Here is a 25,272-nt window from a genome sequence, read left to right as displayed (position 1 = left end):
GTCCGGTCCATGAGGTTTGAAGATGGACTCGGTCGGGCTGACGAGGCCCCGCTGAAGAGTGGAAGCCCCGAAGGGCCACCAGAGTGCATCTTTTTTTCGGTGTCGATGTGCTAATACTCGAACGCGAACAATACCGTCGAATTTTCCGATAACTAGCTAACTTTCCCGATTCGAAATATGGAGCGAAGAGGAACACGTCCGAACCCGATGGCGGAAAGAAAACAATCTAACATGGAGTTGACGCCCATGCGCAATGGAGCCGAAAGGGAGGAGTTCCTCGGTCTCGTGACTCGAAAAGACTTCTTCGAAGAAAAACAACTTGTAACACTGCGACCCCAACACTAGATGGCAGGATAATGCACAGCATGTGTATCTGCAGCTACACATGCCATCGAACATATATATATATATATATATATATATACACTATGTCCAATCCCTGTCTTTCCTCCTGACCTCACCAAGTGGGATCGGTGCACAGCTCCGGGCGCAGGACCCATCAATATTCACCAGAGTCTGAGAAACAGGACGCCTGCACTCCAGACAACTCCAATGTTTATTTAATAGCTTTTAAATCCTTTGATGGTAAAAATGTATCAGCTTACATCGGCTATGCGTTTCTACCATTGCGGTCTTCTTCTTAGGCCAAATCTTTACAGAGGCCCCATCCCCCATAGAAAATATACTGCTCAGTTTACTAAACAAAGAAAAAATACTATATAAATTCATCATGTTACCAAGAAAAAAACGAAAAAATATACATTTGTTTTATTATGGCTCCCAATTTAAGCTACTCCATTATCAAGCCAAATTTACCTATTAATGCTGTATGACATCCTATTATTGGGACATCAATGCTGCCATTTTCAAAAACAATTCAATTTCAAAGTGCACATATTTTACCACAATCTCAAAAGTCTTGCTCAAACAACCAACATCAGGGGGATTTATACACTGTATTAAAACCTCAATAAAAGTTACCATTATTTCCCGCTCAGAGCACTAGTTCACAGGAAGGAAAGTTACTCCTGACAAGGCAATGCAAAACCGAACACCATCAATGCACATCCCAAGCTACAATAACAAGCTTTCAGTTAGTAGTATTGAATCAAGGATGGTGCAAATATACATAATAAAACATGAATAGGGTAAACCATTTAGTATATACAAAGAAATCGGACATTGTAAATCACTGAAAACTGTCATTACATAACCATTTAATGTCCACACCTCATAGGGCAAGGAACACAAACACAGGTCATAAATGCTACGGAAAAGAACAGTCTTAACTATGACCTCTCATGGATGATCGACCCAGATTCGATCCCAACAATCCTCTATTAAAACGTTTATAACGCAGGCCATCAGTGTCACATTTTTTTCCACCGTATGGGAACATCTCAAACAAGCGATTTGAGGTGTGGAATGTTACACCTCTCTTACTATCTCAGAATATAGGTGTGCTGTGTTCTGGCAGAAGGTATACATGTTGTCAAAATACATGTAATCCCTATAGTGCCAGTTTATTCTTGTTTTTCGCAGTCTCTACTGACTCTGCAGGGAAGAATGAGGTATTAATCATTGTAGAACTTTGAGAACAAAATGTATTGTATGTGAAATAATGTAGGGGACCCCACGGCCATGTAGTGTCATGAGGCAAAAGATGGTGAGCTACATCTTTAAATGTACCAGTTTGTGCCTGTAATTACAAAATAAAGTATACCTCATTACAGACTTATAATGTTCTCTCACTGATTACAATGTATAAGGCCATTTGCCATCAACGGTGCATGCCCAGCTTGACTGGAAGCACATTCTTAGGAAAGGAGAAGAAGAAAGGTTTGTTCAAGAACTGTCAAGCCAAACCTTTTTTCAAATGTTTCTCTTAAGTGTTGCACACAATGCCAACAGGCCGTCACTTATGGGGTCAATGTACTTACATTTGCATCTCTGAAGAAGGCACTAGTATATGAAAATATATTTTACTATTTTTAATGAATTACACAGTAGATTTTTTGTAAGAAAGGCAAAATAGTTTACCTAATAAACCATATCGCACATGTGCAAAATGACTGGCAGGTAGAGAGCGGCAATGTATCTCCTTCACAAATCTTCCTGCTGGATCGGGTGGGTCTCCAGTGCCAGTTGTGGAGACAATTATGACAACTGGGTCTTTCTCGTTTTGTAAGTCAAACTACATAGAGACAAAAAAATGGGTTAAAACCTCAGGAACGGGCAAACCTATTGCCTTTAAAATATTAATCTCCTCTTCTCACTCTCCCCAAGCCAACCACTTCCCCTGGTTCTCGTTTCATCGGTCACCACAATCACCTTTTTAAAATGTAGCTACACACAGCTTTTAGCACTCTGTTGTTGTTACATATTTTTAAGTCGTAGCTACACACAACCTTTAGCGCTCTGCTGTCGAAAGACCTACAGTGGACCATATAAAAGCTTTTAATGGGTTATATGCCAGCCCGTTACTTGCCAATGGTGTGATTTCTTGTCACTCTAATTTAATTGCTTCTTACTCAATGGCTTTCAATCTTCTTGTTATGTGTGTCCCTCCCTTTCTGCATAGCTTATTTACCATCTTTTTGACTGGATTACTTGTATCCTTCTACATTTAGAGAACTACCTTTTACTTTTTATATCAGCAATTCATGCGAGTGCAAGTGTTTTCTTGCTCGCCCCTTGAGTGCTGGCTTACCCTGCAAATACACAACCCACACGCTTCATGTTGCTCCCTCTCCCCCACCAACCCCAGATAATCCATTTTCTCCCACCAGAGTTTTCTTTTGCTTTTTTCCCCTCCCACCCCTATTTCAGCCTTCTCCGCTGCTGTCCCACCCACTTCCTGTTGCTTCCCCATGCACTGCCTTCTCCCATCTGCCCCCTCTTACTTCTCCCATCTGCCCTTTCTGATGTTATGACTGGTTGAAAGATGCTGCATATTGCCAGGAACAGCTGGCAATTTACTGGGAGCTGATGCCAGAGGGTTCTCGCCCACTGGATATCGGGGCCCCTCCAACGGCCTTACATACAGCCCGAGCACATAAAAACAACTAGTTCTGCATGCATCCCGTTGAGTATTCAGCTGTCGTGGTCTTCCTCATTGAGGTAGCAAGGTATGGGCCCCTCTTAGATGAGTGATATGATGGCAGCGCTGCTTTCTTTTCCTTCCCCCCTTTCCTCTTTTCTCTCCTCTCTCCCCCTCCTCAGTTCCGTTTCTTCTGTTGACGCATGCCTCATATTGTGGGCACCCATATATATGAGTACACTATCCTATTGTTTGCCTCAAAATAGGGCTCATGTTATGATGCATATAAGGCCTCCTCGCTGATTACGCTTACTGTATATTGTATGTGAATAGTACTGTTCCTTGTTTGCTGGTTCTTGTTTAATAAATGCAAAGATAAATAAAAAAAAATAAAAAAAAATAAAAAGATTGGGCTGAGCAGAAACTGAAAGTGGAAGCGAGCTTTGGCCACAGTCACTGTGCTGGAAACATTCATCACATGAATTTCAAAAATTATATTTATAATAGATTGAACCGGTATCTTGCATGTATTTTGCAGACAAAGACATACCTAACGTACAATTGTCATGCAGACAACCGTCCAAAAAAACATTTGAGCAATACCTGCAGCTCTCATGAGGATTATGTATATTACGAATGGACTAAATTTGCCCACCTATAGTCATGAGCAGTTGCATGGTGGGGTGAGAGTTAAGGTTGCATAGCAATCTTAGCTGGTGACTTCAAGGGTTTTGATAAGTAGCCCCTGCTTAATGACTAGGCCGGTGTACTTCAAGGGTTTTGATAAATCGCCAACAGCTTAACAACCAAGCTGATTTAGTTTGGTTATGTTGTCTTACTGCTCCCAACACAATCTTAGCAAAACGTTAACTAGGTTTTTCCAGTAAATATGAAAGACTTTTTGAATGATAAGTGCTGTTTATGTTCCCACAAAAATAACTATGGTTTGCAACATTAGGCACGGGGTGCAGGGCGTGTGAAGTGGACTTTGGCTCGCCCATTTCACAAACTTACTTCACAGAGGCTATCAGCAATGAGCTGTGGGTTTTGACCATAGGGCATGACTTTCAAAACACCCCGCATCCAACCCTAGTACCCATGCCTCCCCACTCTCATGGCCTCCTGCCTGAACTTGAGGATACAATCGTTGTTACCTGAACAACAGATCTGAATAGAATAATGTATATCCATCAACTATTTCAAATCTCCATTATGAATTTCAATTTTGTGTAGTTTACGGCAGAAATGCTTCAACTGGAGGATTTGCTATTTTATATATCTAAGCACCCTACAGTTGAGGTTTGATTTTTGTTGAACAAGCTTAATTTTATAGAACTGTCCATTTTTTATATTTCTAAAAAAGGCATCAACATTTCAGCAACACATCTTTATCACAATGATTCTCTGTTCCGTATCAAGTTTAATCTATTTTCTATCATTTTATTTTGTTATGATCTTGAATGTAAAAGGCAGGCACAGACAATAATCAACTGACTAGATACTCAGGTCACCTCATTTCAAAAGAGCCATTTGAAGGCTACCTGATTTTCACATATGTGGCAAGATAATTCAGCAGCAAGCTGGCAAGTTCACTATTTACATTTTAGCAAGGAACCTCAACTCAGCAGAAATATTTGCTCTAAGACGCAGAGAGAGATGAGACAGGTTATTTCATTACAGAACGTTATCATGGCATATCACCCACCTTGCAATGGAGCTCATAAAAGTGCTGGTGATCCGTGCAGCAAACTGGGGTTAAAAAAAGCAGCAAGGACTCCAAAATTTCAAACAAATTTAATGTAAAAAGAATATATTGCCAAGTCCCTGCCTTACTGGCATGTCCTCTAATAGAATGAGGAAATGCCAACAGACAAAGGTCATCCGAGGGCGCAGAGATAACAGATGACATCATGTTCAACATAATAGTTTTTAGCTCACCTCTTCAATATCCTTGAGAGAATGAACATCAGCAACAAGCCTGTGTTGTTCTGCTTGCTGGGCGATTTCCTCAGCGATGGCTTTAGACTGCCCATGTTGTGTGCCATAGAGCAGCAAAAATCGCCTCTTTATTTCACAACACATCTTAGGGTAACTGCAAATGAGAAACAGGAAGCAAAGCAACAGTTATTTCAGTTCACTCAGATGTTATTAACTTCTAATAAATCTACAAAGTGGATGTGTGGTTAAAGTTTAGAGTTGATCAACCAGATCTGGGGCCAATGAAAGTGGGTGACAAGCCTGTCAAAGGTCATCTTGCCCCAAATGTCCAGCTAAAGGCACATCATGAGCCGGACCCAGTAGGAAGGCTCTGAAGCACTGGGGCTGACCCAGGCCTAGCAACCTTACGCTCACTATACAGGAGGCCATCCTCCCAACAGATCAGGTGGAATCTTGCCTCTTTGCTAGCTGCCTGGTCTGCAGCCTGCTGCCGCAAACCATCTAGAGTAGGGGATACTTTCTGTGCTTCACAGAAAGCCTCCCCGGTGGGCCCCCTTCTTGCTGCCACTGTGATAGCTCATGGACCTCACCCAGCTCAGCCACCTCTTTCCCTGTAGGCTTCAGGGCGTCACCCTCAAGTTCAGCCTCCTCCCAGCCCGTGGGAACTTATGGGGCAGCTTTCCTGCACCCCTTGCCCTTTCTCCTTTTGGCAGACCCCTGGGCCACTGTTTCAGGCTCCAGGGGCTTCTGACCACCCTGACAGGTTGCCATTGACCGGGTAGATACGCATACCCACCCAGGCAGATCCAACATCTCCAAGTGTGACCTGTGTTCCATCTCCTTCCAAGGGGAATCCTCCAGGTCATTGCCAAGCAAACAATCCAAGGGCGTGGTTGGACTCACAGCTACTTTCAAGGAACCTGAGACCCCTTCCTCATTCAAAGAGAACCTGCACCACTCTGCACAGGCGGTCTGAGTTGTTCACTGCAACTACTTGCTGAAGTACACAGGGATCTATCTGCTCTTGAGACACCTGGTGACTCCTCACTGCAGTCACACTGGCTCCTGTGACTCTCAGAGCCTCCACCCTCTGTCCATTATTGTTCACCCACTGCCTGTATTCCCTAGTGTTTTCAGGCATGAGGGTTCTCTGGACCATCTCACGGTCCACTAGTGAGACAAGGGTCATCTCAGCTAGCTCCCACCCATCTGGAACCAACTCCTCCCCAAGCGCTACACTCGCCAAACCCTGTGACTGAGCACATGTGGGTGCCAGTGTACCATTGGGACATTTCGGGACCCTCTCACATGACCCACCTTGTCACATGCAAAGCAAAGATCCAGAAGTCTACTGACCACTGCAAAATACAAGGCCTGATGGAAAATAAATCAAGATGGCTGACAGCTTTCTGTCGGTGGAGAGACAGATGGCGAACTACATCTAGCAAGATCTGTCACTGCCTCAGTGCTTAAAGCTATGTGGAGGGAAGTAGTCAGCTGGCTTTTCTCAAGGTGAGAATGTAGCTTATTAAGAGGTGAGCGTGGGTGGCTGCTGGCTCCAGATGTCACCACTTTCCATTACCGGGGAAATAGCAGTAATAGTGGTGATCCCTGGGGCTAAACAAAGGACTGACACTGGCAGAGGAGAAGCTCCCCAGAGGAGAAGCTCCCAGATCTCACTATAAAATCAGAAAAATGAACACGTAACCATCCTGAGTGGGCATTCGGAACCTAGATTAACCCTTTATGATCGATGCTAGACTTCCACCTCATACAGGTACCATCAAGCTGCAGGAGGATGAGTCCAGTCATTTGAGACTATACATTCATCGAGATACAAAGGATAACCAGGGAACATATATCCTTACTATTGTACTCATTACATACTTTGAATATTGGGGGAAAGACATGAACATGTCTAATAAAGCAAAGACAGAAAAAAGGGCTGTTAACGCGTCCCTTTATGATATTTTATTACACATCAGGACTCGTTTTAGGCCAATGAATCTTTTGACCCAGTTGAGAGACACCTTAGGACGAGATAGCTAATCAATATATCAATCAATAATGTCATCAATATTTATCACGACAATGCATTTCACTTTAGTCAAAGTCATTAATCAATTCAAAACTCTACCATGACCTTGCAGCCATGAATAACCACACCAGTTTAGTAGAATTTTATGAGTTTTATTCCCTAGTAATTACAATTCTAATATCATATACTTCAATCTCAAAACCAAGAAACATAATAGCATAGTCACGATATGGCAACTTTGATAAGATTTCATTAAAGCGGGAATCACAAACATCAGAACATAACACGGCGTGAACATAGATTAAGTTTAGCAGAGTGTCAATATCGCATCCGTTCAACAAAGCATAGTTTTCGGTCATTTGTCTATTTGCGTCAGTTTCGGTGAACACCTGTCCTAACCACTGATTAGCATTAGCATATTGGGCTTCATGAAAAACAATTTGGAACACCAATTTGGAACACATCCAACTAAGGTCTCTGTCAAAAGTAAGCAGTTGGTACCTAGAAAGGAAAAGCAAACAGACAAATCACAATTTAATTGTCATAATTACCCTCCAAAGTTTAGGTCAGTGCACAGGTTCAGTCTTCGTCCCAGGACATCAGTCAATTCGCCATCAGTCAGGATTCAGCTCCGGGGCAAAAGGGCACTTCCCTCATAAGGGGGTAAAGTGTAACAATTGGACTATCTAAGGGCAAGGATGGTTTTAGTAAAGTATCAAGTCACCAAACAGAGTGACAGAGTTTCTAGATAAAATCAATAGCATTCCCTAACCCACCTAAATGATTCCCCGTGACATGGGTTTTTATCCCTTTTCCATTGTACATTCCCCAAAAATTCGATTGGACACTAGTTATACCCCACTATCTTTGACCTATCAGAAAGTACAACTCTTCACCCCATATTATTTTACAAGTCTTTGATTGGTCTTCGTAATTGACGTCTTCAGAGGTGGCATGTCCGGTATGATTTCATCTTTCTGTAATTCTTTGCACATCTTTTGGTCAGCAGTTCCATTGTCTTCACCGGTTTGAATGACCTTGTACATAACAATAATCTACACTGTTTCAATTTACTTTTAACATTTATTCTGCAAACGAGAGAAACTGTGAGAACGGATCTAACATGATTACATTCGTCTTCTGATTTGAAGAAAAAGAACATGCAGGGTCATGTCCCTTTGTGAGTTAGCATACTGAAAAATAGAAAAATGCATTTAATATGAGAGCCCAGGCAGCTAAGCTTCGGCTCATGCTAACTTAAGGCCTATGAGGATTTCAGTACAGATTCAATAACGCAATCATTAGTATGAACTTATTTAAACATAATATAAACATTTTGGTCATTATTATTAGGCTACGTATACATTGGTGGCCACTCCCCGTGGTCACAATTCAAGTTCACGTCTAAGCAAAATTACTATCATTATAGTTTCTATGCAGCATTATCACACATTGATTCATAAACATTTCATGTTATATATATATATATATATATATATTATAAAGCTACGCTCTCCCACGGCCACTAGCAAAAAAGCCTTTATGACTCAGAAACAAGAGAAGGCATTAACACTAGAACACTCAGCAACAGATGCACTTCCAACATTCCACCCAGTAAATGTTGCCACCAGTTGCAAAAGGTGATTTGCACATGTTGTTGCAAGAGTTTTCTGAAGAAATGGCTACCCTAAGACATTGTATCAACAACGCTATGAATGACTTGGATCACCAGATCCAAAAACTGTAAGGAAAAGTTGAACAGTTGGAGGGCTTTGCTATACAGGTGATCATGAACTGGACATGCTGTATGTTAGACATGGCAGCTCTTGGTGTGGTTTCCCTGTACTTTTTGCTTCTGACCTCCTGTTTTTGGACCTTGAACTTTAAGTTGTTTTTGCTGGTTTTGATACTACGGGGCACTTTACCAATGCTAAAGTGCAAGTGCTCTCTATCTAAATTGTATTGGTGATTGGTTTATCCCTGATTGGTATATTTGATTTACTAGTAAGTTCCTAGTAAAGTGCACTCTGTATGCCCTGGGCCTGTACATCAAATGCTACTGATGGGCCTGCAGCACTGGTTGTGAAAACCACATGAGTAGCCCAATAAACATTCCTCAGACATGCCATTGAAGTGTCTGTGTGCACAGCTCTGCACTGCCAAGTCGACCTGGCAAGTGTACCCACTTGCCAGACCCAAACCTTCTTTTTTACTACATGAAAGTTACCCCTAAGGTAGGCCATGGGTAGCCCTTTGGCAGGGGGGAGTGTACTGAAGAGGTAGGACATGTACAATGTGTTTTACATGTCCCAATAAGTGCAATACTGCCAAATACATTTTTCACTATTGCAAGGCCTATCCTCCCATAGGTTAACCTGGGGATTGCCTTTAAATATCTTTTAAGTGTAGTTTCCCCAATAGGAGCAGCTAGAGATATGGAGTTTGGGGTCTCTGAACTCACAATTTAAAGTTACATCTTTTGGTAAAGGTTGTTTTTAGATTGTCTGTTTGAAAATGGCACTTTTAGAAAGTGGGCATTTTATTTCTTAACCATTAAGTGCCTCTGCCTGCTTGTGGAATCCACATCTAGGTTAGACTGATAGCTGGGTTTTTTGTGAATTCCCTCTAGACAATGACACAAAGGGAGTTGAAATATGTCCTGCATATGTTGATGAGTCCCCCTGAGCTAGAATGGGAGGGAGGAGCTGTCACCTGCACCTGAATCGGCTGTGCCTGTCCTCACACAATGTAGTCTCCAACACCCTGTGTGTGTGTGGGGCCAGGACTGGGCAAGGCAGGATCTTGTAAGCAACAGAGACTTTCCCTTGAAGTTTGCCTACTACAATGGCAGAAATGAGTATAAGTAGTGGACTTAAACCCCCAGACTTTTAGAATACTTCTAGATCAAGAAGAACCTCTGCCAAGGAGAAGTGTTTGATGCTTGAGGAGGACCTGCCAGTCTACCTGTTGCTTTGCTGTGCTGGCCTGCTGCTGCTGCTGCCTCTGCCTTAAGAGGGAAAGGGATGGACTTTGCTTTCTGCTTGTGAAGTTTCTCCAAAGGCTTGGACTGAGCTTACCCCTGATAAAGAAGTCTCAGGGACAGCAAAGACTTCATCTACCAGCCTCTAGGTTCACTTGATGTGGACCCTAACTCGCCAGGTGGTGCCTACTCCAGTTTCTGAGCCTGTGGCAGTGAAAGCGGGCCTAAAGAAAAGAAGATCAGGTGCGCTGACTCCAGACGATGCCAGGACCAACGCCGCTGCCTGACTCTACGATGCCGCCTGCACCCGAAGCCATGGTGCCCACTGGAGTGCGAGGACGAGACAGACTCTGCAGGCCCGACGCCCCTGCCCCGCTGATGTGTCGTCAACGTTATTGACACCTGACTCTGCCATGGCAGCAGCAACCCCGTGGCATGACCATGACTCCAAGAGGTCGCCCACTGTGTCTTGACCCGCTGGATTCATTAACTCTGCCGGAGCGTAAGGAACCGACGCTGCACACTGGTGCCGCATCACCTCCCCTATTCTGCAGTAAGGAGCCGACGCCACACCGGATCCAGAGACGCCTCACCTCCCTGACTCCATGCACCAGCTTGTTTCTTTGTTACCAAAGATACTGTGTCTGGGGGTCCGCAGGACTCCGTGACCGGCACCATTGGTGTCATATTGTTGGGAACGATTATGTTGCGAAGCCCCGATAGCACCAAATTAATGCTTTTGTGTTTTTAAGCGCTATATTGAAGTTTAATATTTGAAAATTCACACCTTTTCTTGTGTATTTTGTATTTTTGCCATTTTGGTCTTGTTTTACTCAGATAAATAGTGGCTATTTTTCTAAACTAGTGTTGAGTGATTTAGTGGTTTTCTCACTGCATTACTGTGTCTGTTGTTACAAATATTTTACACATTGCCTCTGAGATAAGCCTGGCTGTTTGTGCCAAGCTACCAAGAGGTGAGCAAGGGTTATCCTAGGTGTGTATCGCCCTCGCCCTGACTAGAGTGAGGGTTCCTGCTCGGACAGAGTGCAAACTGAGTGCCAACCAGAGACCCCATTTCCAACACTCCTGGAGAAAATAGCAGCACTGGAGAGGTCACGTTTGTTGAAGAATAAAGTTGATGATGGAGAAAATTGCAGGCGCTGTAACAATCTTCGTATTAGTGAAACAGAAAATCTGCAATCCCGGAATCAGAGCTTTCAGCTCACGTTCAAAATGTATTTTGCATGCTTTTAGGCACCCATGAAGAGAAGGAAATCACTCTGGATAGAACATATAGGGTCTACTCAGTGTTTCAGAGGAGGACAAATTTAACACCCAATATCCTTACAATTCATATTTTTCTTTTAAAAGAGAAGGTTTTTCTTGCATCCTGGTAACTAGATACACTTTGAAGGGGACAATATATTGATATTCCAGGATGTTTCCTTTTACACCTTAACTGAGCATAAAGAGTTTAAGCATTACAAAGTACACACATAGTTTATACCTCTGAGAAAGCAGAAGTTGTTTTGAATCTTAAAAAATCCACTAAGACCGAGACTCAAGAGAATAGTGCATATGTGGTTGACAAAAACATTAACTGGCTGTTTCGGATGACAACAAAGCAACCAGGGTCAGTCAGATGACTACAGAATTAGAAGGACTGGTCCTAAACTGGAAGGCTCTCTGATGAGGACTACAATTATGACATCTCATGATGCCTTTCATTTGTACATTTTGATTCAACTACACAATTTAGATGATGCAGTACAAAAGCTCTTTCCTTTTCTTTCTTTCCCCACATCCTTTCTTCTTTCTATAAACCTCTATAAACCTCCTAATGTTTAAGCAAGTGAATTTAGCTGTAGTTCCCTTAAATTCTGATATCTGAGAAGGGAAATTCCCTTAGGATTTGATTTAAACCATTCCATAGAAAGAGAAGATTTGCTCTGCTATTAAGTAGGAGTGGGCGAAGAATTATGCTCCATTGGCGGAGCTTTTTCTCTCGCTCCCGCTCACCACAGTTAAGTTGGTGAGCGCGCGGGAGAGAAATCGCTAAGTTGGTGAGCAAGATTTCTGAAAGCTTGTGGTTGTGGTAGGCCGCGACTGCTCATAATGAAGAAACTTCAGCTCGAGTAGAAAATCTACTAGAGCGGCAAAAAGAACCCAGCGCCTTCTGGCGCTCCATGTGATACAGTTTGCGCACATTTTAAAGCGCAGGAGAAACTCTTGCACTGAAAATTAGTGCGAACAGCGCACCTTACCCAAACTCCGCCACTCGTGGAACTCGCATAGCACGGCAGTTTTTTCAGCACTTCACAGAGTTCCGCATAGCAGAACTCCGCAAACTCCACCCAGGCCTACTATTAAGATGGGAACTAATTTCTTCTTATGTGGTGTTACAACTCTATAATTGGTTGAAGTACTGAAACGACCAGTCCCAAATTAATGGTCGGATGTTGACACTTCATTGCAGAGTTAGCGACCCAGTTCCTTTTAGATTGATATACCTTTTGAATGTTCTACTAAATGTCCACTTAATTTTGCTTATGTTTAGTTTCATGAGGTTTGTTTGCAACAGGTTATTAACAGTGCTCCTTTCCACTGATGCAGAATATATAGTGGATCACAAAGATGATGGAGAAAGGTGTTTTCTGGTTGAATATGAAGCCTGTGTCTATAAGTTAGGAAGCAAGTCTAATATAAGCCGTCTATGGTACTAATTAACATCTTATTGCTCAGGGTTTAAACTCTTCTCTAAAAAGAAAGGCACTGCTGAATGGCCATGTTTTAAAGTTGTTGCTTTAACATTTCTACAGGAAACCCATCTAATGGCAGGGGGTGTCCAAAGACGTTATTTATATTTTTATTCATGACAATATCACTCTCTCGGCCTTAAAAAGACTAGGGTGTGGCTACAGTGATCAGAAAAGGGTCACACTTCCAAATCATATCTACTTATTATAAAGACAAATATGCCGGATCCTTACACTTAATGGTCAGTTAGAAGAAGCACAAGTGACATTGGCCTGCATTTATTGTCCCACAGAAAAAAAGCTTACGTTTTTCCAGAACTTTTTTGATATTTTAGCTTTAATGGATGGAATGCAGATATTAGGAGCGGGCTTCAAATACATTCATAGATCCCATACTGGATCAATCTAACAATAGATGTGGGGGTCGAACATACCTAACACATTAATAGATGGCCTCTGGACTCTAGATTTAAATGATACCTGAAAGTACTAACACCCAGCAGAAAACAATTTTACATTTCTTTGTAATCTTCACAGAACTATTTCCAGAATTGATGTGTTTTATCCATAATGAGAGCATTAGGCTTCATTCCCCTTTGAACAAGGTGGAAGGAAAGGTCTTGACTGATCATGCCCATATGCTACTTCCCATGACACCATGCTTTGCCCTGTGCAGCATTCCTGTGATCCTAGATATGTTGTGAATGTGCTTGGAGAACACAGTATCACATTTTGCCTCCACCAAGCCACCATAATTGAGAGTGAACCCATTAACTAACCTCAGGTCTAATGTGTCACTGTCATTTGCCCTAGTTTTGCTGGTGCTAGAAGAACTCAAGGCCTTGGTCACCGAAGATCTAGGACCTTTAGATTTATTTTGGTATGTCTATTCCAGTTGCCTCACCTTAAATAAGTGTAAAATAAGTTGCATTTTAGAAGTAGTAACATTAACTGAAAAATGTCTTAATAGTGTGTTATTACGGGATCATACAGCTGGACTTGGCCCTCTCTGAAGGGCCAGCCCCAAACTTTTCACCTTCAGCCCGCCTATGTCCTTAACCTTTTTGTTGGCTTTCAGGACTCTGTGCACTTAACCACTGCTAACCAGTGCTAAGATTCTTGTGCGCTTTCCCCTGAAACATGGTACAATTGGCTTACGCCTACTTGATGCATTTAATTTACTTGCAGTTCCCTCGTATATGATACTACAGGAACCCTGGACTTGTGAATTAAATGCTACTAGTGTACAGCCGCACTCATTGTGCCACCCACTGAAAGTACCCTTTTAAATAATGTTTAAGGCCTGCAATTGCAGCCTGTAGTGCAGTTTTAAATCGCCATTTCGACCTAACAAACTATATCTCTTGCAAGGGCTAAACCTTCCTTTTAATACATTTAACTCACGCCTAAGGTAGGCTTTAAGCACCCCATAGGGCAGGGTGCAAAGATGGTATGTTTTTAAGTTTTGCATTTCCTTGTACCGAATAACACCTGCGTTAATTTTTCACTACTGTAAGGCATATCTCTCCCATTGGGTTACCTTATTACATTTAATAAGTGAAGACTTTTGATTGGGATCGGGTAGGAATGTCATGTTTACACTTAAATAACCTGTAATATAAAACACTCCTTAATGGTAAAGTCGGATTTTAGATTACAACTTTGAAGAAAGCGCTTTTAGAAAGCTGGCATTTTCCTACCCTAAACTATCTGAGGCCTTCTAAGGGCGTCCACCAGCTGAGCCTGTTAATTTCTCCCCATCTCAAAATGTGCATCGGGTCCAGACAGTGAACAGTAAGACCTGGATGTAGGAGGGAGAGGGCCATCTTGCCAGGATAGAAGGGACCAAAGCTGCTCCCTGCCCACCTACCTATCAAAGGGCTGCCTCCAGCACACTCTCAAAGGAAGCCGACACCAGCCTTCTGTCATCCTAGAGCTCCTGGAGCATGGGCAGGAGAAAAAAGGGGAAAGACTGAACTTTGCAGAACCAAATGTGAGGGTGGACTGGACATTATCCCAACTTGAAAGTGTGGCAACGGCTATAAATATTGGTTCTTCTGAGTCATTCATCGGTATGCTCCTGGACCTGTTGACATTAAAGAAGAACTACCTTACTCCCCAGAGGACTGCCCTGCTGCTCGAGGCCTGCCTTGTTCCCCAGAGGACGTCTCTGCAGCTACTAGAGGCCCCCACTGCTACCTGAGGTCTGCCTTGTTCCCCAGAGGACTGTTTTGATGCGTGAGGCCTGCACTGCTCTCTGAAAAAAGACCGGACCTGCTCCCGTCATCCCAGGCTAACCTGAGTGGCTCCAAGGGTAGTTGGCTGGCCTCCTGCTACAGGGTCTACATAGACACAACAAGCTCCAGAGGCCTCCTTGCAACTGCCCCGCTGACCTGCTTCAAATGGTCCTGCCTAGACCTGCACAGGCCTTGCTGGCCTCTGCTGGAGTGAGTTACTAATCCCCAAGCAGTGCCTTCCCAAGATCTTTTCTATGGCTGGCATCAGTTGAACCAGTCCTATGAAATCTTGGAATTTTAATTTCTGTGCTCTGGACGTTCAGAAGGTAACTTTTTCAGCAGGATTAATCTGGTCCTTGTACCTGGACCCACTCCATTGCAGGCAGCCTGAACTTGTGACATTGTCCCAGTCTAACAGGACCAGATACCAATAGTTAGAGATTTCTGTTTCTTGGCGCTATTTTACTTAAACCTTTAAAACTGCATAACTTTGGTTCTACTGTTTGGATTTTTGTTGTTTTAGTCTCAGTTTATTTATTATAGTTTATTCTATATTTCTAAACTGGTACGGAATTTCTCTTGTGTTTTCACCTTATTACTGTTTGTATGCTGCATAAATACTTACCACAGGGCCTATATGTTACGCCTGCCTGTTTTTGTGCCAAGCTACCACAGTGTTAATTATTATAGGTTAATTTACTAACTTTGTGGTTCACCCTGACAAGGATTGTGGTTGTTGCCTGAGTGGGGTTTCCACTCTCCACAATCAATAGCACAGTTTCTTACACCTACTATTTGTGTACCTAAACGTACTATTTATCACCTCCAGTGAGCCATAACAGCACATATCCCTACCCTTGGAAACGCACACTCACTTGGCTAGTCAACTGCAGACACAACAACACTATGTATGCCCTGGGCCATCAAATATAAAAGACAATATTGAGCAAAGGAGTCCACCTGTAAACTCAAATTGCTGCTGGCTGTTGACTAGCATACTTGCAGTTTGCAATGACTACTGTTGACAGTTTGGCAAAAAGACTTTCGTTTCTTTACAGGACAAACGTTTCTTTACAGGATGCAAATTTATTCAATCTAAAAAAAACGGGGGCGTTAAGGAAGCATTTAGATTGATGGAAAGTAGAACTGAAAAGGAGTTTTGGCATTGCAAAACGTCACCTGAGCAAAGACGAAGCATGATATACAGTAGGCTATGCGACTGATCAAAGAATACAGTGACATACACACAAACATCGATCACTAGTTTACTAAGTGCTGGCACAATTGCATCATGCTGTCATGGTGACGTGTGATTCTAATGCAACGACAATGTAGAGAACAGCTGAGAACTGCAATGCATAAGGAAAAAGATGGGATAGGGAACCCGAAGCCGGTTAAAAGTTGCTGTCGTTGCACACGCCTACAGATTGGTTATGAAATGAAGAACTATGAAACAGAGAACGGATATGCTACCTTGGTTTTTTCTTCAGCCAAAAAGTACTCCGACGCACTAATGCTGTTAGATTTGCTTTAGTACCTGAGGAGACACGCAATGTTATGAGCTACTACATGCCCCCTCACTACTCTCAAGGTTTACTGTCCAGATTTGTAATTGAGAGAAAATGCTCTCTTTATTGGCATTTTAATATTAATCCAGTAACGAAATATGAATGTAGCAGCTTCCTCAATCGAAAGCTTCTAAGAGGTCGAAAAATAGGCAATATGGATTTTTTGGCATAATTTCTAAAATAAATTAATGTTGAAGTTTTTGAACAATCTTATTTTGAAAATGAGGACAATCATGCAACACTAGGATTCACTTGCTACTTGGGACAGAAAGGGTTCGAATAAATTAGATTGCTTTACAAATGCAGCATGTAGAAACATGACATTTTTAAATTACAACCTGCTTCCCGAATATCCTGCTTAGTGGGTGATTCATTCTGGCTGTGCAAGAGCAGGTCTTAGAGACATGTTGTTGTGCCAAACAGAGATGATGTAAATATGAAGGCTGTGTTAGGCCCACGTCATTCATATGTACAAATTCATATATTATGTCTTTTTTTAACGCAGTGTTAGCTTGCATCACGAATGGATGGATTGGGGCGTTCATTTGGGTTAACTTTCACACACAATTTATACGTCCCTTTTATCTGTTCTCTTTTCATAGTCGAATCTTAAAACTGAACTGAACTGTCCAAATTGGAATTACTTGTTACCCCTTTAGGTGATTAAAATAGATTACATAAGATTGTCCTTTGTAAACTTTAACAGAAACGGAAGTAGAATAATCGTGTGATTTTGAACACTAAAAAGCAGGGCGGATTTTAACAACTCATAAACTCAAAATAATCTTTCGTGGCGAAGCCGGTGTGTGACGAGGCTAGGCAAGAAAGGATCCTGAGTACATAAAGTTGGGCACACGTTAGGTAGGACCGGCATTCAGATCTCACCCAAAAACGTTGTTTCCAGACGTTTCACCTAAATCGCAAGGCAACAAATGCGGTATGAGTTTGTTTGCATCATAAAATGGGACCAACTTGGTATCTTGGGGATGAGGCAACGTAAAGGGAAGAGGCATGGTGAAGGGCAGAAACGACTGCACTAAACGACAACCTTTCTTATAACCCACAGGCCCCAGCATAACATTTTAATGACCCTTGTAGTCTGTGGTTTATCATCTGAACAACGAAATGCAATGAAATATTAGGGCTGCTTTTGTAGTATCTCTCGTGAAAATATCTCACAGCGTCTGCCAAGCACCAGCTTTCTGTAAGTGTTGAGCTTTCCGTTGCACCAAATACCAGCAGATGGGAGTGAAATATAGATTTTCTCCGCTTCACAGATCTATGCCAAGAGAGAGGCTAGGAGCCGGCCGTCAGGCTCTAGCACTACTACAACTGTCATGTCTCAGACAGTGCTTAAAGCACAACGCTTTTGGATTGACAGCAGTCTTGGAGACACTTATAGATGAATACTGCATTTTAGGCTACAATGTGCATGTGTGTATTTTAAAAAGCCACACCCTGAGGTACGTGTAGAGTCTACTTCACAAGCTTTCAAGAACCAGCAGCCAAAAGAAGAAATCCTGCGCTTATCTACAGACACACACTGTGCCAGGCCGCATTTTCTTAGAATTGCACACAAGCAGACTACAGAGATAAGCGCCAGACGAACGAGTTACTTACCTTCGGTAACGACTTTTCTGGTGGATACATTAGCTACCTGTGGATTCCTCACCTCATGAATACTCCCATGGCGCCAGCATTCGACGGAAATCTTCTTACTAGTCTCTGCACGTCGACGAGGACGTCACTGTCTCGCACGCGACGCCGTCTGACGTCATACAGGCAATAAGAGGTCCTCGACGACGTGCGGACGTCAGTACCAATCATTTTTTACGTGCATGAGAACAACCAGGCAATGCAATGAAAGAACAAAGCAACATCCATTATATTGTAAAAATACACCACATTGTATGAATAACTGTAAATCTTTTTTATGTACATATATATATATATATATATAAAACTCTTTCTTTTAAAATATATACACACACCAAGTATATACATAAAGATATATACACCTATACCTATATATATATAAATATATTATATATATACATCTATTGCACCCTCAAAGATCAAGAGGAGCGCACTCAAGGATTACTTGGCAAGACCATAAAGGCAACGGGGAGGCGGGTGGGACCGTGAGGAATCCACAGGTAGCTAATGTATCCACCAGAAAAGTCGTTACCGAAGGTAAGTAACTCGTTCTTCTGATGGATACAACTACCTGTGGATTCCTCACCTCATGAATAGAGTCCCAAAGCAGTACCACGCCCGGCGGTGGGTGCCTAAATGGTCAAACCAAGAAATCCTGCAGCACTGACCGTGCAAAATGGCCGTCCCTTCTAACCTCAGAATCTAAACAGTAATGTTTTGCAAAAGTGTGAAGGGACGACCAAGTTGCGGCCTTGCAGATGTCGACCACAGGAACACCTCTGGCTAAGGCCGAAGTGGCCGACTTAGCTCTGGTGGAATGAGCTCTAATGCCCTCAGGAGGATCCTTCTTTGCCAAAGAGTAACATATTTTAATGCAAAGAACAACCCACCTGGATAGTGTTCTCTTGTGGACTGCCTTTCCTCTCCTCTTGCCCACGTATCCAATAAACAGCTGATCCTCCAGCCTGAAATCCTTTGTTCTATCGATAAAGAAGCTCAACGCTCTCTTTGGATCCAGACGGTGCAGTCTTTCTTCCTCTTTGGAAGGATGAGGCGGAGGATAGAACGTGGACAAAGTAATTGCCTGAGCCAAATGGAAGGGTGAAACAACCTTCGGGAGGAAAGCAGCCTTGGTCCTCAACACCACCTTATCCCCATAAAAAGTTGTATAAGGGGGTTTTACTGATAAGGCCTGCAACTCACTCACTCTCCTTGCTGATGTTATAGCTATCAGGAAGACTGTTTTTAAAAACAAATACCTCAAGGGGCAAGAATGCATAGGTTCAAAAGGGGACCCCATAAGGAAAGTCAGGACTAAGGACAAATCCCATTGCGGCATAACGAATGGCTTTGGAGGATATTGATTTAGAAGACCTTTCAAGAATCTGATAACAATAGGGGATTTAAATAAAGATGGTTGGTCTGGAAGACATATGAAGGCTGACAAGGCCGATAAATAACCTTTAATGGTAGCCACTGCACAACCTTTCTGCGCCAGAGATAGAGCAAAAGACAAAACGTCCGATAGATGAGCTTGTAAAGGATCAATCTGCCTCTCTCCACACCACGCAACAAATTTAGACCACCTATTAGCGTAGATAGATTTAGTGGAGTGTCGCCTGGCCGCTAATATAACATCCACTACCTCAGGCGGGAGAGAGAAGGAACTCAGGTTGCCCCGTTCAATCTCCAGGCATGTAGGTGCAGACTCTGGAGGTTGGGGTGTAGAACCTGCCCCTGCGACTGCGAGAGGAGGTCTGCCCTGAAAGGGAGACGGAGCGGCGGGCACGTTGAGAGTTGGAGAAGGTCGGAGTACCACACCCTCCTTGGCCAATCCGGAGCTATTACGATTACTAGAGCCCGGTCTTGGCGAATCTTCCTCAATACTCGAGGAATCAAGGGTATGGGAGGAAACGCGTAAAGCAACTGGCCGCACCAGGTCATTTGAAACGCGTCCCCCAACGCTTCCTGCATCGGATACTGAAGGCTGCAGAACAACGGACAATGCGCGTTCTCTCGAGTGGCAAACAGATCTACCCGAGGAAACCCCCACTTCTGGAAGATTAAACGGACTTGATCTGGATGGAGACGCCACTCGTGGTCTGCCGAGAAGTGGCGACTGAGACTGTCCGCACGCACGTTCAAGACTCCGGCCAGATGGTTTGCTATCAAGCAAATCCGATGGTCCTTTGCCCAGGACCATAGTCGAAGAGCTTCTCTGCAGAGAAGGTACGACCCCACTCCTCCCTGCTTGTTTATGTACCACATCGTGGTAGTATTGTCCGTTAGGACCTGTACCGACTGACCACGAAGGGAAGGGAGGAAGGCCTTGAGAGCCAGACGTACAGCCCGTAACTCTAACAGATTGATGTGAAAAATCTGTTCCTCTGGAGACCAAAGACCTTTGATCTCCAGATCCCCCAGATGAGCTCCCCACCCTAGAGTGGAAGCATCCGTTATGACTGTGGCCACTGGTGGCGACTGCTGGAACGGTTTTCCTTGTGAAAGATTGTTGCTTGCAATCCACCACTTCAAATCCACAGCAGCATCTCTGGAGATCTTGACAGTACCCTCTAGATCCCCTCTGTGTTGAGACCACTGCCTTCGGAGGCACCACTGAAGAGCCCTCATGTGCCAGCGAGCATGCGTGACCAACAGAATGCAGGAGGCAAAAAGACCGAGCAGACGAAGGACCTTGAGGACTGGAACTACCGCTCCATTTCGAAACATTGGAACCAAATCCTGAATATCTTGAATCCGCTGAGGCGGAGGAAAGGCCCGACCCAATGTCGTATCCAGTACTGCCCCTATGAACAGGAGGCGCTGAGAGGGCTCCAGGTGAGATTTGGGCTCGTTCACCGAAAAGCCCAGGTCGAACAACAACTGGGTTGTTGACTGCAGATGACGCAACACAAGCTCCGGGGACTTGGCTTTGATCAACCAATCGTCCAAGTAAGGGAATACTGCTATCCCCTTCCTTCTGAGCTCTGCCGCAACCACCGACATCACCTTCGTGAAGACTCGAGGTGCTGAAGTAAGACCAAACGGAAGGACCGCAAACTGGTAGTGTTGCGATCCCACCACAAACCGGAGATACTTCCTGTGTGACTTGAGTATCGGGATATGAAAGTAAGCATCCTGCAAGTCGACAGACACCATCCAGTCTTCCATGTTCAACGCCAAAAGCACCTGTGCTAGGGTCAGCATCTTGAACTTTTCCTGCTTGAGGAACCAATTCAAGATCCTCAGGTCCAGAATTGGTCTCAAACGACCATCCTTCTTGGGAATCAGGAAATACCTTGAGTAAACTCCTTGACCCCTTTCCTGCTCCGGGACCAACTCCACCGCGCCCTTTAAAAGGAGGACTTCTACCTCCTGTTCTAGCAACAGGAGGTGTTCTTGTGAACAATACGAAGGGCGGGGCGGGATGAGGGGCGGAAACTCCCGAAAGGGAAGGGTGTAGCCTTTTCCCACAACACTGAGAACCCAAGTGTCCGACGTAACAGTCTCCCATTTGGTGAGAAAATGCTGTAATATTCCCCCTACAGGAGAGGAGTGAGTGGGAAATGGTGGAAGCCTAAGGCTGCTTCCCCTGCTGCACCCCGCCAGAGGATGAGGAAGAGGCAGAGTGCTGCTGAGAGGCTCCCCTGGTGCGGACCCTACCCCTCCCCCTAAAAGATCTATAGGGATGGGAAGAGGCAGGTTGCTGATATCTTCCCCGAAAGGAAGAGGAGGAAGAGCCACGCCCAAATCCACGAAACCTCCTGAAGAATCTGGAAGAGGCCGTGGAAGAAGGAGCTTGGAGTCCCAACGACTTAGCCGTGGCCCTGCTCTCCTTAAAACGTTCCAAGGCCGAATCAGCCTTAGCCCCAAACAGTTTGTCCCCATCAAACGGGAGATCCAACAATGTGGACTGTACATCTGCCGAAAAGCCCGAGTTACGTAGCCAGGTATGTCTCCTTTCCACCACAGTTGTGCCCATTGCTCTGGCTACCGAGTCGGTGGTATCCAGTCCCGTCTGGATAATTTGGGTCGCAGCAGCCTGGGCATCAGAGACAAGATCCAAAAGACCCTGGGGAAGCTCTGTAAACGAAGAGGAGATGTCATCCATCAGAGCATGAATATACCTCCCCAGGATACAGGTCGCATTAGTGGCTTTTAACGCCAGACTGCAGGACGAAAAAATCTTCTTCGACTGCGCCTCTAGCTTTTTTGAGTCTCTGTCCCCAGGCACCGTCGGGAAAGAACCAGGCGCTGATTTGGACGAACAGGAGGCCTGCACAACCAAGCTCTCCGGCGTAGGGTGCCTAGATAGGAAACCAGGATCAGTTGGAGCCGTCCGATACCTCCTGGCCACGGCTCTGTGAACTGCTGGGGAAGATGCCGGCTTCTTCCACACCTCTAAAACCGGATCCAGCAGAGCGTCATTAAAAGGTAATAGAGGCTCCGCCGCGGCTGAGGCCGGATGCAACGCCTCTGTCAAAAGGTTTTGTTTCGCCTCCACCACCGGCAAAGGCAGGTCCAAAAAACTAGCTGCCTTCCGTACCACTGTATGAAAGGAAGCAGCTTCCTCGGTATATTCCCCCGGGGACGAAAGGTCCCACTCAGGGGAAGTGTCCAGCCCACTGGCCGACTCCAGTCCACGCAGCCCATCACCCGAGTCCTCTAGCTCTCCTTCCTCTAGGGCTCGTTGGTACTCCTGCTCCTCTAGTACCCGGAGAGCACGCCTCCTTGAATGCAGTCGTTGCTCAATCCGCGGAGTCGACAACACCTCCGCCGAAGTCGGAGATCGGCGCCGATCTTCCGAAGCCACCGACGCCGCATCCGGCGCCACAGGTAACTTCGGCGCCGACTGAAGAGCAGATGAAACGGATGGACCCACCGGAGTCACAGGCCGAAATCTCGACGTCGACGGGATGGAAATCCCTGGGGCCAATCCCTCCGAAGCCATCGGAGCGGCCACCGGCGCCGACACTGGCGCCGAGCCCACGTTCCCAAACGGGAGAAAGGGCATAAAGGGTGCCGGCCGAAGAGGCGCAGGATCACCCAAAGAAAAGGCCAAAGGCCCAGCCGGAGCACCCCCTGGAGCCATCTGTTGGAAGATGGCATACATCGCATTCAAGAATGCGGAACTATCGGCTCCAGGGGTGGGAAAAGCCGGATACTGGGGTGCCTGACTCGGAGGCGACCCCGACGCCGGCCTCGGCGTCTGCGCCGGAGAAAACACCTGAGGCTCCAATACCTCAATCACCGACGCCTGTCCAGGCGAAGTTGGAGACGTCGGAGAGAGCAACGGCGTCGAAGGATGCGGCGTCACCGTGGGGCTGACCTCCCATGTCCTCCGGCGCCGATCCGGAGACCTGGAACGAGCCTCCCTTGAATGACGCCGAGATTCTCTACGGCGCCGGGAGTCTCGATGACGCCGATGTCTTGGAGAAGACTTTTTCTTGTGATGCTTCTCCTTTGACTTGGCCATAAACAGCTTCGCCTCGCGTTCTTTAATGGCCTTCGGATTCATGTGCTGACACGAATCACAAGTCGAGACGTCGTGGTCGGAGCTCAAACACCAAAGGCAATCGGAATGAGGATCCGTCACCGACATCTTGCCTCCACACTCACGACAAGGCTTAAATCCAGACTTTCTCTGCGACATTATTTCCACAGAGAAAGAGTACGCAGCAAGATATACACTGTAACCGCAAGAGTAACAGTTGCTCCCTCGAAGATAACCGTTTCGAATGCACGGAAAAAAGGGAACTGACGTCCGCACGTCGTCGAGGACCTCTTATTGCCTGTATGACGTCAGACGGCGTCGCGTGCGAGACAGTGACGTCCTCGTCGACGTGCAGAGACTAGTAAGAAGATTTCCGTCGAATGCTGGCGCCATGGGAGTATTCATGAGGTGAGGAATCCACAGGTAGTTGTATCCATCAGAAATAGGCTGCTTAACCACAAACCTACGCAAAAAGGGTTCTCCTGCTAGAAAACAGCACTCATGGCCAACCAAAATGCCAGAAAGCCTTTCTCTTGATAAAGAAAAGAACTACATTAATTGCATTAAAAACAGCATCCAGCACCCTCGGTTTTAAATAGAAGCAAAGTTTTGTAACTATTTAATTAAATTGACTAAAATTAAGAAAACACAGAGGGCCTGATTTAGAAGATTTAGAACTCAGAAAACGGGTTACTCCGTCACGCCGGTGATGGATATCCCATTCGCCGAAATCTAAATCTCATAGGATAGAATGGGATTTAGATTTCTGCAGACAGGATATCAGTCACCGTTGTGACAGAGTAACCCATTAACAGAGTTCTAAATCAGGAATAAAGTGTTTCATTAGTAAATTAAATTAACAGTAATTTGACCCAAAGAAAGTACTTACGTCAATTTTTATTTCTATTAAAAATGTACCCACTGTTCAGTGAGGGTACCTAAAAATATATGAATATCATTCATGCCATGAGTAATGGATTACTGGTACTATCAGAGACTAAATACATGCACAATCAGATCAATTTTTTTCATCAAGGTCGATAGAGCTTGAAAGCAAAAATGAATTATCGAAAACAAGGCAGTTGCAGGGACACATTTACTGACTAGCGGGGCAGCCAGAAATTACTAACTGACTGGCCTGTGATCCAGTGAGGTTGGGCAGATGGCTTATGAACTGTCACCTGGAGAGGATGTAAGCATTGAAGCATTACACCACCTGGATAACCTTGTAGGTGATAGTGTGCTTTACAAATACACATAACATAGGCTTAGGTTATAATTGATAATGGGGCAGAGCCAAGATGGCAGATTGAGTAGACAAGGGCCGGTGCGCTCTCCGCCTGCTGTACAAGTCGGGGGTACTTCCGACCAATGATCACCTTACACTGATTGCAACTGACTCACCATGCCGTGAAGGGACATGTGATCTGGTCTGGGGCTTCCGAGGACAGCCACACCTCGACAACAGACAGACCTACAAGTCAGCGGTGAGCACGTGGAGGGATTAAAAATGACAAATGCTCTGTCGGTCTAAAGCTAGGAAAGGCAGAGACTTGAAGCGGGCC

The 25,272-nt window shown here is 44.7% G+C and overlaps 1 protein-coding gene across 1 annotated transcript in view; it reads right to left on the bottom strand.

The window, feature by feature from the left end:
- MTRR (5-methyltetrahydrofolate-homocysteine methyltransferase reductase) overlaps positions 1-25,272 on the bottom strand; it is a 543,648-nt gene that overhangs the window by 472,833 nt on the left and 45,543 nt on the right. Inside the window, exons 2-3 of the mRNA XM_069219713.1 lie at positions 4,979-5,132; positions 2,041-2,194 (exon numbers count right to left, since the gene is read on the bottom strand). Coding sequence (XP_069075814.1) covers positions 2,041-2,194; positions 4,979-5,132 — 308 coding nt within the window. The remainder of the gene's footprint in view (positions 1-2,040; positions 2,195-4,978; positions 5,133-25,272) is intronic.

The sequence above is a fragment of the Pleurodeles waltl genome, chromosome 2_2, assembly GCF_031143425.1.
Source record: "Pleurodeles waltl isolate 20211129_DDA chromosome 2_2, aPleWal1.hap1.20221129, whole genome shotgun sequence".
Lineage (NCBI taxonomy): Eukaryota > Metazoa > Chordata > Amphibia > Caudata > Salamandridae > Pleurodeles > Pleurodeles waltl.
This window is presented reverse-complemented; position numbering and strand designations above follow the sequence as displayed.